This window comes from Amblyraja radiata, chromosome 1 (genome assembly GCF_010909765.2).
Source record: "Amblyraja radiata isolate CabotCenter1 chromosome 1, sAmbRad1.1.pri, whole genome shotgun sequence".
In the NCBI taxonomy this organism is placed as follows: Eukaryota; Metazoa; Chordata; class Chondrichthyes; order Rajiformes; family Rajidae; genus Amblyraja; species Amblyraja radiata.
In genome coordinates this window covers 29,352,881-29,369,501 of record NC_045956.1, presented here as the reverse complement: position 1 = coordinate 29,369,501, position 16,621 = coordinate 29,352,881, and the positions used below count along the sequence as shown (strand labels likewise).

Below are 16,621 nucleotides of genomic sequence, written 5' to 3'. Positions count from 1 at the left end.
CCCACTTATGCGACTTTTTCGGCGACTACCGGCACCAGTCCTAAGTTGTTGCAGGTTGGCGAAAATTTTAAACATGTTGAAAATCCAGCGTCGACCAGAAAGACGCTACGACTCTTCGGGTGACTGAGGAGACTCACGACCATACAGGCGACACCCTGGCGACATGTCAGGCGACCTTGTATGGTTGTGAGTAGTCGCCCAAAGAGTCGTACCTTGTTCTGGTCGCCGCTGGATTTTCAACATGTTGATGTCCAGGGGGGTGTTGACCCCCAGCAGGACCAAAAACAAGACCTGTCAAAGGGCGGATGAGCTTCTAGCGAGCCAACGGCCATGCACACATCAGTAGAAATTGCGACCACTGTCGTACATAGCATTGTAAGGAATGATGATAAAGCACACACACCAACATCCTATACTTCCAGTGGCGGAAGTCCGCAGGAACTGGAGGACAGAGATGTGTGGTGTGTCCGTCACCGTTCCCATCAGCACCACTGCGTCGCTAATGTTTTCAACGATGAATGAAATGAATGAATGAAATTCTGTGAATAATGATGGATGAAGTGTAGTAAACCTTCTCTGTATAGCTTGTAATGTATTTACATCTTTACTTAAATAAGGTCAATTCTGCACCCATGCCTACAGATGTGGTCTCTCCAATGCCCTTAAGGGGCTGTCCCACTGCGGCAACCTAATCTGAGAGTTTAGAAGAGTTTGCCCTCGACTCAAACTCGTAGCATGGTCCTAGGAGGTCCTATCAGGTCACTGGAACTCTCCTTCATGCTCAAGGGAAGTTCCCGTATACTCGCAGCCTCAGCTAGGATACGGAAGATTTTTCAACATGTTGAAAAATTTTCCTCGAGTAAAAATTGGTCGGCATGGGTCTTTTGAACTCGTAGTGCAGTGGAGTGGGGTCGCTATGTAGTTACAGACAGTCGAGGGCAACCGTAGGCAATCTCCTTCACTGACCGGGCATTTTAATTGGCTCATTAGAGTTTTCAGGACCAAGGAAAACCGACCAGTAGGTAAATGCCCGCTAAACTCTATTAAACTTCTTAAAAGTGTCTCCCCTCCTTCTACCCCCTTCTCTCACCTCTTTCCTTCTCTCCCCCTCTCTCCCCTTCTCTTCGCCCCCGCGCTCTCTAAAGGACTTACCGTTACTATGCAGCCATCTTTTACCTTCCTCTTCATCGCGGGTGTGAATTTCAGTCAGCGCTCCCCTCCTTTCCCTGGCCCCCACCTTTGCGATGTGTTTGTGTGTGTGCGCGGTCGGTCGATCCAGCTCGCGGTTTCATCGCTGACGGTCGACCCAGCTCGAGGTTTTTCAAGCGAGTGCCCTCGAGTTTGAAGGTCGAAGACACTCTTCTGAACTCGCGGATTAGGTCGATGCAGTGGGACAGCCCTTTTATGTAACTGAACCATAATCTCTCAACGTTTGTATCCAATTGTCCTTATAACAATAAGTAACATTCTGTTAGGTTTCTTAATAACTTGCTGTATCTGCCCCCATGCCATACACACGCCATGAAAATTGATGCCATTATTTATAATAATTTTAATTATTAGATGTAGCAGTGGATATCAGGATTTAGTTTGTTCATTAATTATCTGAGCAGTCAGGCATAGGCTGTTAACAATGCTGTATCATAAAACATGGCCAAAATCGCACTTATCATTTACCCATCTTTAGAGTGGCATGGTGGCTCAGGGGTACAGTTGCTGCCTGACAGCACTTAGGGATGCTGGTTGGCGCGGAGTCCATGGTCCGTGGTCCGAAGGGCCTGTTTCTGTGCTGTATCTGTAAACTAAACTAAAACTAAACTAAACTCCATGTAGGGCTTTCTTAATGGGTCAACTCCTCTGATTTCTGAGCCAATGCATTGCAATGTAGATGTGGAATTAAGCTGGAGGTTAGGTAGCAGTGCATCAGTCCTCCAGCTCTGCCTTTGGACACAACAATTAGTTCAGGAACAAACTTCAGAGCAGAAGAGGACCCGGCGTGGGGGGACTGCCATGAGGGAGGGAGAAGAACAATGGAGGTCCCAACAAGGGGGGACCACCACGAGGAGGGGGGGGGGGATGGGAGGGGGGCGGGGGGTGCTTTGCAGAAGGTGGGAGGGGGAAGAACAAAGGTGATACTGGCGCGGGATACTTTTTAACTTTTTCGGCGCCCTTTATGTAGCGACTATTTGCATACCTTGGGAATGCAAACAAAGAATTGCACTGTGACTTGTCACATGTGACAACAAAGTATTCATTCAATCATTCAGATGCTCAAAGCACTTGGACCCTGAATATTGATTGTTGTTTGTGACATATCTCGCACCCAAGATCATCAACGGGAACAAATAATAGTAATTTTATTTTTTGTTACTTCATTTAATCATAATGTTTTTCACTAACTTAAGTTACACGTTGTGCTTTAAGGTCTTTTTTTTCCACTATTTTGTTAAAAATCATATTTTAATCCTTTCAACTGTTTCTAAATGAATCTTATGATCAGGGATATCTAAGAGAAATTCAATGGTCTTTGACTACAAAGAGCTATCAAAGGATCTCAAGATGCCCCTGTAGACCAGTTGCCTCCTGAGACCTGATCATTTCCCATGTATCACTCATCTTAAAGAGAAGGCAATGCTAGCAAGGCTATAATTCCTTTGAACGCAACGAGTCGCAAAAATAAGCATGGCTTAGTGAAAGGCTTGTATAGAGTGGATGTGGAGAGGATGTTTCCACTAGTGCAAAAGTCTAGGACCAGTGGTCATAGCCTCAGAATAACAGGACTTTCCTTTAGGAAGGAGATGAGGAGGAAATAATTTTGTCAGAGGGTGGTGAATCTGTGGAATTCATTGTAACGGAGGGTTGTGGAGGCCAAATCAGTGGATATTTTTAAGGCAGAGATAGATGTATTTTTTTGATTGTTACCAGTGTCAGAAAGCAGGAGAATGGGGTTAGGAGGGAGATGTAGATTAGCCATGATTGAATGGCAGGGTAGACTTGATGGGCCAAATGGCCTATTTCTGCTCCTATCACTTATTAAAATGAAATAGTGCAGAAAACAACAGTAAAGTGTAGACTTGATCAAATGGACATGCACATTTTAGTCAAAATCGTAGTCTAAATCTATAACAATAAGGGGAATTTTGAAATTAACAGATTGTATAAAATGGGCAATTTGACTTCAAACAGCTGCTAACATCTCACTCATGGGAGGTAATTATAATTTGTAAATGAATCCAAATTGATTCATTAAAAATCACAAATTGCAAATTACTTCCCTGATTAGGCAATAAATAACAACATAGGAATATTCTTCTTCTTATCGAGTCCACATACAAGATTAGAAGTTGTTCAGCCAGAGCTGAACACACTTCCCGGCATCTGCATAGAACGGTGTATGTCTTGTCGCTTCTTGTGCGTGGTGGTGAAAAGATTGGTGGAAACAGGGCCGCGGCGTTAACGCTCTTTCCTTGACCCCATAGGTACATTTAAAAGATATTTGGACAGGTACATGGAAAGGATAGGTTTAAAGGGATATGGGTTAAATGCAAGTAAATGGGACTAGCATAGATGGGCATTTTGGTCGGCATGGGCAAGATGGGCTGAAGGGCCTGTAACCATGCACTATGACTTTATAACTGTCCAACCAAAGTGGGCCAGAATACTGTAGATGACAATAGACAATGCTAGAATGATGAGATAGAAAAACAGAAAATGCTGAAAAGAGATTCAACAGGTCAGGCACCAGCCGAGGAGAGAGAAACAAAATTAGCATTTCTAGTAGGTGACTTTTCGCCAGAACTGATGATGAGTGACGTGGGGTCCGGATGCCAATCTTACCGTCCATTTTGATGACACAATCACTTGGCAGATTTGGCACAGCCTGCAGCTTTGAAATTGAACCAGGTGCAGAAGCTCCATGTCTTGAAGGGTAAATCTGAATTTCTTGCATCAAACAGGAAAAGGGAAGAAAAATGCAAAGGCTGAACCAAAAGGAGCTGTGAGCAAGGTCACAGGAAAAAAGATTACAAGGATCATTGGCCTTGGGAAGAAGAAGCCATCGACAGATGAACAGACTTCATCTGCTGAGGAAGACATCCCAACCTGTGGTAACATTTTCTCAATGTTGGCTGTTCCTAAGCAGTAATATAATATTTATATTTTTACAAGGATTATATGTTGTTTACTTTTTAAAGTCCCTATTTCATTGCAAATCTGAGGTTTTCCCTTGTGACATTGATTGAACGGGACAACCATGGGAACAGGCCCTTCAGCCCATCCAGTCGGCGTTGACCCATTGGCGTTCGTTCTGTGTTATCCCACTTTCTCATTCACTCACTTCACCCCCGGGGCAATTTGCAGCGGCCAGTGAAACTACAAACCCCGGCGTCTTTAGGATGTGGAAGGAAACCGGAGCAGCCGGATGAAACCCACATGGACACAGGGAGAACGTGCAAACCCACACAGCACCCGAGGTGAAGATCAAACCCTGGCGCCGTGTGGCATCAGCTCTACCAGTTGCACCACTGACGTTGCCCTTATCCTTGGGGAACCTCTACAGAAATGCAACACCCATAAATGTTCATGGAAACCAGTTTGGCAATAGACGATTGAGTAGATAAGTATTTCTATCTTCCATTGTGCTTTCTAATGAAGGTACATTAAGGACCTGTCCCACTTAGGCTATTTTTTAGGCGACTACAGGTGACTAGGCTGTCGCCACATGGTCGCCGGGGTGTCGCCTGTATGGTCGTGAGTCGTCTCCTCAGTTGCCCAAAGAATCATAGCATCTTTCTGGTCGCCGCTGGATTTTCAACATGTTGAAAAATGTTCGGAGACAGTCGGTGACGGTGGGTTTGACGCCAGTGAGCGTAGCTTGACTTCTCCTGACGTAGGTGCTGTCGTAAGCTGTTGCTGGTGCTGACTTCGATTTTTTTTTTTGTTGTTAAAGTTAATGGTTCCATTTCAAATTTTATGTCGAAGAGGGGGGTCCATTCGCCGTTTCTTCGGTGACCTGCAACCTGCGACCTGAACGTTCTTTGACCTGAAACATTAACTCTTTCTGTTTCTATGACAGTCGCCTAAAAAATAGCCTAAGTGGGACAGGCCCTTTGCTATTCACGAAGGCCATTTATTAGCAAAGGACATAGGCTCTAACCAGATTTGGTCAGGTACCAATAATGTGATTTTAGAACATTTATCATCAGCAAATGAACTATGGACTGCGAAACAAAAACACAAGCATAAAATATAACTGATATATATTTTCATTTACCTTGTTTCTAACCAAGAGCTACAACAGGTATGGTGTAGATGCGTAGAAAATGAATATTTTTCTGCCTTGCTCTGATCCTTCAAGGTTACCTGAACGTGCTGTCAAATAATCGGTGGAGAGAACGGTGGTGCATAGTGAAAGATAACAAGCTGATCCTTCACAAAGATAGAACTGACCTGAAGATTCACATGGCTTCCATTCCTCTGCGTGGATGCGAAATCATTCCAGGCTTGGATTCCAAACACCCACTGGCATTCCGCCTGCTCAGGAACGGACAAGAGGTTGCAGTCTTAGAGGTGTGGTATTGCCATTTTGATAAAAGTTCTTTGACCTGAAACGTTAAAGGGCATGTCCCACTTTCACGACCTAATTCACGACCTTTTTTACTCGTGGACATTTTTCATCAGGCTAGAAAAACGCCCCGACCTACGTGATGCCACGAGTACCTACGACTAGCATCACGGCCTGCTACGACCTACCTACGACCTCCTACGACCTCGTGACGACCATGCTGCGAGTATGAGTCAAGAGCAAACTTGGCAGAGGTCGTGAATTAGGCCGTGAAAGTGGGACAGACCCTTAACTCTTTCTGTTTCCGCAGATACTGCCCGACCTGCTGAGTATTTCCAGCATTTTCTGTTTTTTTAAATTTCAGACTTACAGCATCGTGTTTTAAAAAAAATGTAAGAACAAAGAACAGTACAGACACAAAAAGCAGGAGTAACTCAGCGGGACAGGCAGCATCTCTGGAGAGAAGGAATGGGTGGCGTTTCGGGTTGAGACCCTTCTTCTGACCATTCCTTCTCTCCAGAGATGCTGCCTGCCCCGCTGAGTTACTCCAGCTTCTTTATCTGTGTCTATATCTTCAGTTTAAACCAGCATCTGCAGTTCCTTCCTACACGTAGAACAGTACAGCACACAAACTTGACACAATGTTTGTTTCAAATTAAACTGATCTCATCTTCCTACATATGATCCATGTATGTCTATTCCCTGCACTTTCTTGTGCCTATCTAAAAGCATTATCTATTGTCTTTCATGTCTGATCATGTATTGTCGTTCTGCTACTCAAGTATGGTCTTTCTGCTAATCATGTATTGTCTTTCCGCTGAATGGATAGCAGGCAACTAAAGCTTTTTCACTGTACCTCGGTACACGTGACAATAAACTAAACTGTTACTGTTGCTGTTACAAGTTTGTAAACTCCACCATCATATCTGTCTCCACCACCACCCCAGGCAATGTGCTCCAGGTCCTTGCTACTCACTGTGTAAAAAAAAACTTGCCCCACACATCACCATTATACCTTCCCCCCGCCAAGGGCACCATGTAATCCCTCGCTACCTGCTCCATGGGCGGACAGTCGGCAACTAAACCATCTCCCCCATCTGGTTTGCCAGGTGAGGAGAGGGCTGTGGACCCCCAGCAGGACCGAAAACAAGACCTGTCAAAGTGGGATGAGCTCCTAGCGAGCCAACGGCCATCCACACTTCAGTAGAAGTTGCGATCACTGTCGTACATAGCATTGTAAAGAGCCTGTCCCACATGGGCGTCATTTGCGCATCACAAATTTGTGAATCCCCAAATCCTGGGGCGCCGCGCGCATCCGCACGTCACTGCCTACGCCACCACACCTCACCACGCGCCATGAGCACGTAATGCACACCATGTGCGCGTCGTGCGTCGTGACGCGTAAATGATGTCGCGTAAATGACGCGCAATGACGCCCAAGTGGTACAGGTTCTTAAGTCACCGTGCCCTTTGATGTTTTCAGTGATGATGATGACCTTATAGCTATGCCTTCTAGTGTTTGATATTTCCATCCTGGCAAACAAGTTCTGACTGTCTACCTTTTCTATGCCCTTCATAATTTTCTATACTTCTATCAAGTCTCACCTCAACCTCCGACATTGCAGAGATAACAATCCAAGTCTATTCAAACTCTCCCAAGTTGCAAGCCTCTAATCCAGGTCGCATTCAAGTAAACCTCCACTACACCCTCTCTGCATCCCTTTCTGTCATGGGGCGACCAGAACTGCATGCAATATTTCAAATGCGGCCTCACCAAAGTACATCATGATGTCCTGACTCTTATATTCAATGCCCAATATTTTATGGTTAAATCCAGGTTTGTCCTTTTTTATAATGTAAATAATAAATATATGAATGAGAACAATCAAGTGAAGTCACAAGTGTCATCTACATTGGGAATAGAATAATGAAATTCGTACCTCATGCGGCTTTACAGGCGCACTAACACAACCATATATCACATACAGTGGCTTGCAAAAGTATTCATACCCCTTGAACTTTTCCACATTTTGTCACGTTACAACCACAAACGTAAATGTATTTTATTGGGATTTTATGTGATAGACCAACACAAAGTGGCGCATAATTGTGAAGTGGAAGGAAAATGATACATGGTTTTCAAATTTTTTTACAAATAAAAAACTGAAAAGTGTGGCGTGCAAAAGTGTTCAGCCCCCTTTACTCTGATACCCCTAAATAAAATCCAGAGCAACCAATTGCCTTCAGAAGTCACCTAATTAGTAAATAGAGTCCACTTGTGTGTAATCTAATCTCAGTATAAATTCAGCTGTTCTGTGAAGGCCTCAGAGGCTTGTTAGAGAACATTAGTGAACAAACAGCATCATGAAGCCCAAGGAACACACCAGACAGGTCAGGGATAAAGTTGTGGAGAAGTTTAAAGCAGGGTTAGGTTATAAAAAAATATCCCAAGCTTTGAACATCTCACGGAGCACTGTTCAATCCATCATCCGAAAATGGAAAGAGTATGGCACAACTGCAAACCTACCAAGACATGGCCGTCCACCTAAACTGACAGGCCGGGCAAGGAGAGCATTGATCAGAGAAGCAGCCAAGAGGCCCATGGTAATTCTGGAGGAGCTGCAGAGATCCACAGCTCGGGTGGGAGAATCTGTCCACAGGACAACTATTAGTCGTGCACTCCACAAATCGGGCCTTTATGGAAGAGTGGCAAGAAGAAAGCCGTTGTTGAAAAAAAGCCATAAGAAGTCCCGTTTGCAGTTTGCCACAAGCCATGTGGGGGACACAGCAAACATGTGGAGGAAGGTGCTCTGGTCAGATGAGACCAAAATTGAAGTTTTTGGCCTAAATGCAAAACGCTATGTGTGGCGGAAAACTAACACTGCACATCACCCTGAACACACCATCCCCACTGTGAAACATGGTGGTGGCAGCATCATGCTGTGGGGATGCTTTTCTTCAGCAGGGACAGGGAAGCTGGTCAGAGTTGATGGGAAGATGGATGGAGCCAAATACAGGGCAATCTTGGAAGAAAACCTGTTAGAGTCTGCAAAAGACTTGAGACTGGGGCAGAGGTTCACCTTCCAGCAGGACAACGACCCTAAACATACAGCCAGAGCTACAATGGAATGGTTTAGATCAAAGCGTATTCATGTGTTAGAATGGCCCAGTCAAAGTCCAGACCTAAATCCAATTGAGAATCTCTGGCAAGACTTGAAAATTGCTGTTCACAGACACTCTCCATCCAATCTGACTGATCTTGAGCTATTTTGCAAAGAAGAATAGGCAAAAATTTCAGTCTCTAGATGTGCAAAGCTGGTAGAGACATACCCCAAAAGACTTGCAGCTGTAATTGCAGCGAAAGGTGGTTCTACAAAGTATTGACTCAGGGGGGCTGAATACTTTTGCACGCCACACTTTTCAGTTTTTTATTTGTAAAAAAATTTGAAAACCATATATCATTTTCCTTCCACTTCACAATTATGCACCACTTTGTGTTGGTCTATCACATAAAATCCCAATAAAATACATTTACGTTTGTGGTTGTAACGTGACAAAATGTGGAAAAGTTCAAGGGGTATGAAAACTTTTGCAAGCCACTGTAAATATACAATAACCCAAAATACTATCAGTAATACTAGGTTACTAGATCATAATGATCCAAAATGAAATATGTTCTGCAACTTTTATTAAGTCCACAGTAGATATATGCTGAAGTAAGGTTGAGGTTAGGGTTGCGCAATGTGCAATTAGAACGGAGACGAGGAAACACTTTTTCTCACAGAGAGTGGTGAGTCTGTGGAATTCTCTGCCTCAGAGGTCGGTGGAGGCAGGTTCTCTGGATGCTTTCAAGAGAGAGCTGGATAGGGCTCTTAAAAATAGCGGAGTCAGGGGATATGGGGAGAAGGCAGGAACGGGGTACTGATTGGGAATGATCAGCCATGATCACATTGAATGGCTGTGCTGGCTCGAAGGGCCAAATGGCCTACTCCTGCACCTCTTGCCTATTGTCTATTGTCTATTGATTCAAGAGATGAACCTATACATGTTCCTGGATGTCACAGTTCTCAGGCTCCTGTGCCACCATCCTGATGGGTAGCAGTGAGATGAGATCATGGCCAGGGTGGTGTGGGTCTTTGATAATATTACTTGCCGCTTTGAGGCAGTGCTCACTGCAGATATCTGTGGTGGCGGGGAGGTGAACGCCAGAGATGGACTGGGTGATGTCCACCTCTTTCTGCCGCCTCCTTCATTCTTGGGCATTCGAATCACCGGTTTTGCGATTAACTGCAGTGTTTAGTGCAAGAGTCGAAGGCTTCAAGAGCAGGTCGTGAAACTCTCAGAACTCCTCCTGCAACAGCCAAAGATCTGCAGAACAAACTAATGGTTAATTATCATCATTGCTTTACTGCGTAAGTGGCAGGAGGAATTTACTGAACGAACATTTTAAATTGAAGAGACCTGTACCGAAGCCAAACTGATAATGGGTGGTGCGTGGTGTATTGGGAAAGGGGAAGGTCTATAGTGGTGGAGATTGGATCCATGCTATTTTGGTTCTAATGGAGAAAGATAAATCCAACTCATTTTTTTTCCATTGCAAGATGATAGGAGGGAGAGATTCCACTTTTAACAGAATACAGATCTTCCTTCTTCTGCAGGAATTTTCCCTTGTTGTTTATGAATATTGTGAGTAATAAAATGCTTGCCAGAATCAACTGCTTGAATCCTTTGCAAATATAAACACATGTAATCTCCGCAGCTATTGAACTGTGTCTGAACATTTAGTCAGCAGCTTTGTGGCTGTCACCCATGAAATGTTTATGCAGCGTACAGATATCAGAAAAGGGCCACATGTTTCTTGCAAAGATTAAACATTCTGGAATTTGTCTTAGCTCGACTGCATTGAGCATTCACTATTGTATCAGCTACTTCAGGGGTGGGCAACCTTGTTCTGCATAGGGGCCAGGACGCATGTCTGCGAGCGGATGGCGGGCCACATCTATCACGTGCACACATGGATCCCGCCCCTTCGAGGAAGCCACTCATGCTCACTCGCCCCGATCCCGACCAAAGATAACCGAGCGGATCTTTGATCCCGACAGTCAAGCCCAGACACAGAAGGTGCGCGGCCGTGCCGGCGGCTTTGCGCAGGATGCGGTACAGCCAGAGTTTGGCGCTGATCGGCGACTCCGCCATTGCAGCCGCCAGCGCAGGCCTCCTCGCGTCCTTGCCTCACCGCGCCTGGGTGCCGCAGCCTCGGGCCCGGGAGGTACCGGAGATGATGGAAGTCTGCGGGCCGGATGATTATGGGAAAACAAATACGTGTGCGAGCCGGAGGATTTCAAGTTACGGGCCGCATTCGGCCCGGGGGGGGGCGTAGGTTGCCGAGCCCTGAGCTCCTTGTTCCAATCCCAATAGTAATTTCTGTTGAATAAAGCTTTTCATTGTACCTCGATACACGTGGCAATAAACTAAACCTATAATCAGCAGGGAAGTATAAAAGCCGACCATTTACTCCATTAACCAGAGATAAAGAAAATACACTAAATGCTGGAGTACCGGAAGCAGGTCAGGCAGCATCCATGGAGGACATGGATAGGTGATGTTTTGGGTGGGGAAACATCAGAGTCCGTAGAATGGTCCTGACCTGAAGCATCTTCTATCCATGTTCTCCAGGGATGCTGCCGGACCTGCTAAGTTAGTCCAGCATTTAGTGTCTTTCCTTGGTAAACCATCATCTGGAGTTCCATGTTTTTTTCATCAAAAATTAAGATTTAGGTTGAATTTTATTACCATCACGTGCCTTGTCTCGTCATTGTTAATGTTTGCCTTAAGAAAACAATCTCCTCAGCTGTGGTTTAAAATAAATTATAAATTGATAATACCAGACAGAAACAATGGTCTCAGATATATTTGTTTGATTATTGAGCTGTAATTATTCACACTACTGCAATGAGTTGTTTTCAGTAATGAAGATGACATTTTATAAATACCGCCCACAATTATGTTATAGGCTGAATCCAAAATCTTCAGAAAGCACAGATTACTTTCAATCTTTTTTTGGAAAAAAAAACCTACGATATTGTTCTTTGCTTCCTGCCAATGTCACACATTTACAGAACTTCAGTTAATTTTGCACTGTTGAGCATTTGTGTTATGTGGGGCAATTCTAAATCTGCGAGCGGTGGAAAACTGATTTTAATTTATATGATTTAATTTGCAATGAAGGGTAGGCCCCTGGTGAATGTGGCAGAGCAGAGCGATCTAGGAGTACGGGTACAGAGTTCCCTGAAAGTGGCGTCATGGGTAGATGGGGTGGTAAATGTTTGGTACATTGGCCTTCAGCAGTGAGGGTGTTGAGTATAGAAGTTGGGATGTTATGCTATGTTGTGCAAGATGTTGGTGAAGCCACATTTGGAGTACTGTTAAGTTTTGGTCACCCTGAATAGTTTAGTTTACAGATACAGCGCGGAAACAGGCCATTCGGCCCACCTGGTACGCACCGACCAGCGATCCCCGCACATTAACGCTACACTAGACATACCGGGGTCTTTTTTTTTTACATTTATACGTTTATACCAAGCCAATTAACCTATAAACCTGTACGACTTTGGAGTGTGGGAGGAAACCGAAGATCTCAGATTAAATCCACGCAGGTCACGAGGAGAACGTACAAACTCTGTACAGACAGCACCCGTAGTCAGGATCGAACTCAGGTCTCCGGCGCTGTAAGGCTATAGTTCTACCGCTACGCCACTGTGCCGCCTATAGGCCTGCTACAGGAAGGATGCCATTAAGATGGAAAGTGTGCAGAGAAGATTTATGAGGATGTTACCAGACTAGAAGGACTGAGTTATAGGGAGAGGTTTGCTAGACTAGGACTTTATTCCTTGGAGCATAGGGTAAGGGGGTGATCTTATGGAGATGTATATAATCATGAGGAAAATAGATAGGGTGAATGCATAGAATCCTTTACGCAGAATAGGGGAAACAAGAACCAGAGGTTTAAGGTGAGAGGGGAAGGATTTAATAGGAAGCTGAGGGGCTTCTTATTCACCTGGAGAGTGAAGGGTATATGGAACAAGATACTAGAAAATGTAGTTGAGACAGCTACTATAATTTTTTTTAAACTTCGGCAGGTATATGGTTAGGAAGGTTTAAGATGCATATTGAGCACATGTGGGGCACGGATGAGTTGGATTGAAGGTCTCGAGCCGAAACGTCACCCATTCCTTCTCTCCAGAGATGCTGCCTGTCCCAGAGTTACTCCAGCATTTTGTGTCTATCTTCAGTTGGATTGAAATGCCTGTTTCCCTGCTGTGTGACTCTATGACTGCAATATAATTCATTATTGCAGTCGCCAGATGGGTTGCCACTTGTATTTAAGATCACATACATTAAATGTACATAAGTATGTAAACTTATTTCCCACCTCACCTCATCCAAACAGTGTAACAATATCACCTGATATCCTCACAGTAAAAATAAGTTCCTAAATTAAATCACTTTTTTCCATTTTTTTCCTTGGAAGATTAGCATTTTCTCAATAGAAATGTTTAGATCACGGCACAATTATAACAAAGTGTTTAAAGTTATGAAACTGATCCGAGGAAGGTGAAAATACTGTAGCAAGGATGCTGAAGAGAGACACAAATTGCTGGAGTAACTGGCAGCGTCTCTGGGTCGTCCAATTCATCCAGAGATGCTGTCTGTCCCGCTGAGTTACTCCAGCATTTTGGGTCTATCCTCAAGGTAAAAATGCTGTCTCCAGTAGCTGAGAAGCCTAGAACAAGCACTTTAACCACAGATTAAATGCATAACACTTGCAACCGCGGACAAAAGGAATTCCTACACAGAAAGCTGTGAGACTGTGGAATTCACTTCCGAGGGCTAACATTTCAATTACAAACTGTGTAAACATTCAAGATTAGATTAGGAGAGTTGATGAAAGAAAAGAGGCTGAAAGAAAAAGAGAACTAGGCAATCAATTGTGATTAAGTCGGGAGGGTAAACATCAACATCTAATCATTGGATCAGTGGCATTTTTCCATCGTGTTGCTGCACCACCAGACAGGACAGTGCCCTGGAAGGTTTACATTTTAGAAGAGCAGGCCAAAACTTACAAATATGAAGGATGGAACTATCTCTTTGGAACAGGTAAAATTTGTTGATGTCCAGTCTACTATTGACTTAAAGGACAGAATCAAAGGGCGTTCCTTCAGGAAGGAGATGAGGAGGAATTTCTTTAGTCAGAGGATGGTGAATCTGCGGAATTCTTTGCCACTGAAGGCTGTGTCAGTTTATGTTTTTAAGATAGATTCTGGATTAGTACAGGTGTTAAGGGTTATGGGGAGAAGGCAGGAGAATGCGAAGGGAGAGATAGATCAGCCGCGACTGAATGGCGGAGTAGACTTGCTGGGCCGAATGACCTAATTCGGCCACTATCCCTTGACTGCCTTTTCTATTGACTTCATGAAATGTAAATCTTGTCTATCCTTTATCTGGTTGGAACACTCATTCTGTGCCTTTGCATGGATGTGCTGTGTTTAAATGCCGAACCTGTACATGAATCAGCTGCAGCACACTGACCTGTTATTGTGCTCTGCCATCTAGTGGTTGCAATCAAAGACTGTAAATATGTATCCATTGAAAATACTGGGAAGTAACCACCAGTGAAGAAGCTTCCCAGCAATGGTTCTGATGTCTCCAGGAACCTGGTACTAGCAATACAGGATGGAGGAAAAGTCCATGTGGACCTTAAAAGAACATGTGTGTTTTTCATTTATTTTTCAAAATGTTCATGTATTAATTTGAAATGCCTTGGAAACGGGTGCCGTGGCAATGCAGCTATTGCACGAATAGCCAAACAATGGCAAATTGGCTGTTCGGTTTCAAGTGACATGCGATCCAAAGATGGGCTTGCTAGTGAACCAGTGGCAAGAGTATAGGATGACTTAGGAGTGTAAGGCTTAGGAAGTTCGGCATGTCCCCAACCATTCTCACCAACTTCTACAGATGCACCACAGAAAGCATTTTATCAGGATGCATCACAGCATGGTTTGGGAACAGCTCCATCCAAGACCGCGAGAAATTGCAGCAAATTGTGGACGCAGCCTAGAACATCACACAAACCCACCTCCCTTCCATTGACTCCATTTATACCTCACATTGCCTCGGCAAGGCCAGCAGCATAATCAAGGACGAGTCACACCCTGGTCACTCCCTCTTCTCCCCTCTCCCATCGGGTAAAAGGTATAGAAGTGTGAAAATGCACACTACCAGATTCAGGGACAGTTTCTTCCCAGCAGTTATCAGGCAACTGAATCACCCTACCACAACCAGAGAGCAGTGCTGAACTACTATCTACATTACTGGTGACCCTTGGACTATCTTTGATCAGACTTTACTGGCTTTCTCTTGCACTAAACGTCATTCCCTTATCATGTATCTATACACTGCAAATGGCTCAATTGTAATTATGTATTGTCTTTCCGCTGACTGGACGTCCATAGTGAAGATGAGGAAGTCGGGGCCTGGAAAACGGAAGTCATGAAGGAGACGAAGAGCATGTGAGGTGTCTTGGTCATAGGTGGGGAGGGATTGGACCAGGGGGGGGGTCTACTTAAATGTAGATGTTTTAACTAGTAAATTTGCAAATGACACCAAGATTGTTGGGGTCATGGAATATGTGGAAGGCTGTCAAAGTGTAGAGAAGGCTATGTCGGTCAGTCAGTCAGTTACAGAAATGGGTGAAGAAATATCAGCTAGAGTTTAATCTGAGCACTTTGGCAGGTCGAACTTTAAGAGGAAATGTACAATTAGTGGCAAGACACTTAGCGGCATAGATGGTCTTGGTGCAATCTTGGTGTCCAAGTCCATAACTCCCCAAAAGTGGGAGCACAAGTAGATAAGAGTTGCAAAGAAGGCATATGGCATGCTTACCTTCATTGTCCAAGGCATTGAGTGTAAGAGCGAGGAAGTAATGATGCAGCTTTACAAGACTTTGGCCTGACCGCATTAAGGGCCTGTCCCACTTGGGCGACCTAATCCGCGAGTTCTGGCGAGTTTGCCCTCGACTCATACTCGCAGCATGGTCGACACGAGATCCTAGGAGGTCTTCGTAACTCTCCTTCTTGCTCGAGAGCGGTCTCCGCATACTTGAGGCCTCAGCTAGGTCGTGGCGTTTTTTTCAATATGTAAAAAAATGGTCGCCATGGAAAAAATCGATACTTTTTTTACTCGTAGGTTGCAGTAAGTCGGCATGTTAGTCGTAGGTAATCGAGGGTAGTCGAAGGTAGTCATAGATTGTCTTCATCATAGTCGAAGGGAGGTCGAAGGAGATCGAAGGAGGTCGTCTTCACTCTCCACTATTCGGTGTCCAATTTTCCCAAAGCTAGTCGTAGCTAGTCGAAGCTAACTTCAACATAGTCAAAGGAGGTTGAAGGAGGTCTTATACATAATCGAAGGAGGTCTTCAACATGTCATTTTTTCAAACTCTCCTAAACTCTTCTCAACTCGCCAATTAGGTCGCCCAAGTGGGACAGCCCCTTTAGGCTGCATGCAGTTCTACTCACCCCAACACAGCAAGGAAGTGGAATCATTGGAAAGTGTGGAGAGGAGGTTTACCAGAATGGTGCCTGGATTAGAGGGCCTTGCTACAAGGGGAGGTTGGACACTTGCATTGTTTTCTTTGGAATGTTAGAGGTTGAAAGGCAAAGGTAAGCGAGATAATCAAAACCATGTTCCCAGGATTGAAATATCAAATACTAGAGGGCATAGCTTTATGGAGAAAGGCGATGAGGAGGAATTCCTTTGGTCAGAGTGTGGTGAATCGGTGGAATTCATTGGCTGTGGAGGCCAAGTCAAAAGGATATTTTTATGGCGGAGATTGACAGATTTTTGATTTGCACGAGTCTCGGGATATGAGGAGGAGGCAGGAGAATGGGGTTGAGAGGGAAAGATAGATCAGCCATGATTGGATGGCAGAAAAGACTTGATGGGCCGAATGGCCTAATTCTGCTCCAATATCTTCTGAATGTATGGTGAGAGGGGAGAGTT

At 44.5% G+C, this 16,621-nt stretch overlaps 1 protein-coding gene across 5 annotated transcripts in view; it reads left to right on the top strand.

The window, feature by feature from the left end:
* afap1 (actin filament associated protein 1) overlaps positions 1-16,621 on the top strand; it is a 257,061-nt gene that overhangs the window by 210,718 nt on the left and 29,722 nt on the right. For all 5 annotated transcript variants that reach the window (XM_033019261.1, XM_033019251.1, XM_033019286.1 and 2 more), the window contains 2 exons: positions 3,957-4,106; positions 5,357-5,568. In XM_033019261.1, coding sequence (XP_032875152.1) covers positions 3,957-4,106; positions 5,357-5,568 — 362 coding nt within the window. The remainder of the gene's footprint in view (positions 1-3,956; positions 4,107-5,356; positions 5,569-16,621) is intronic.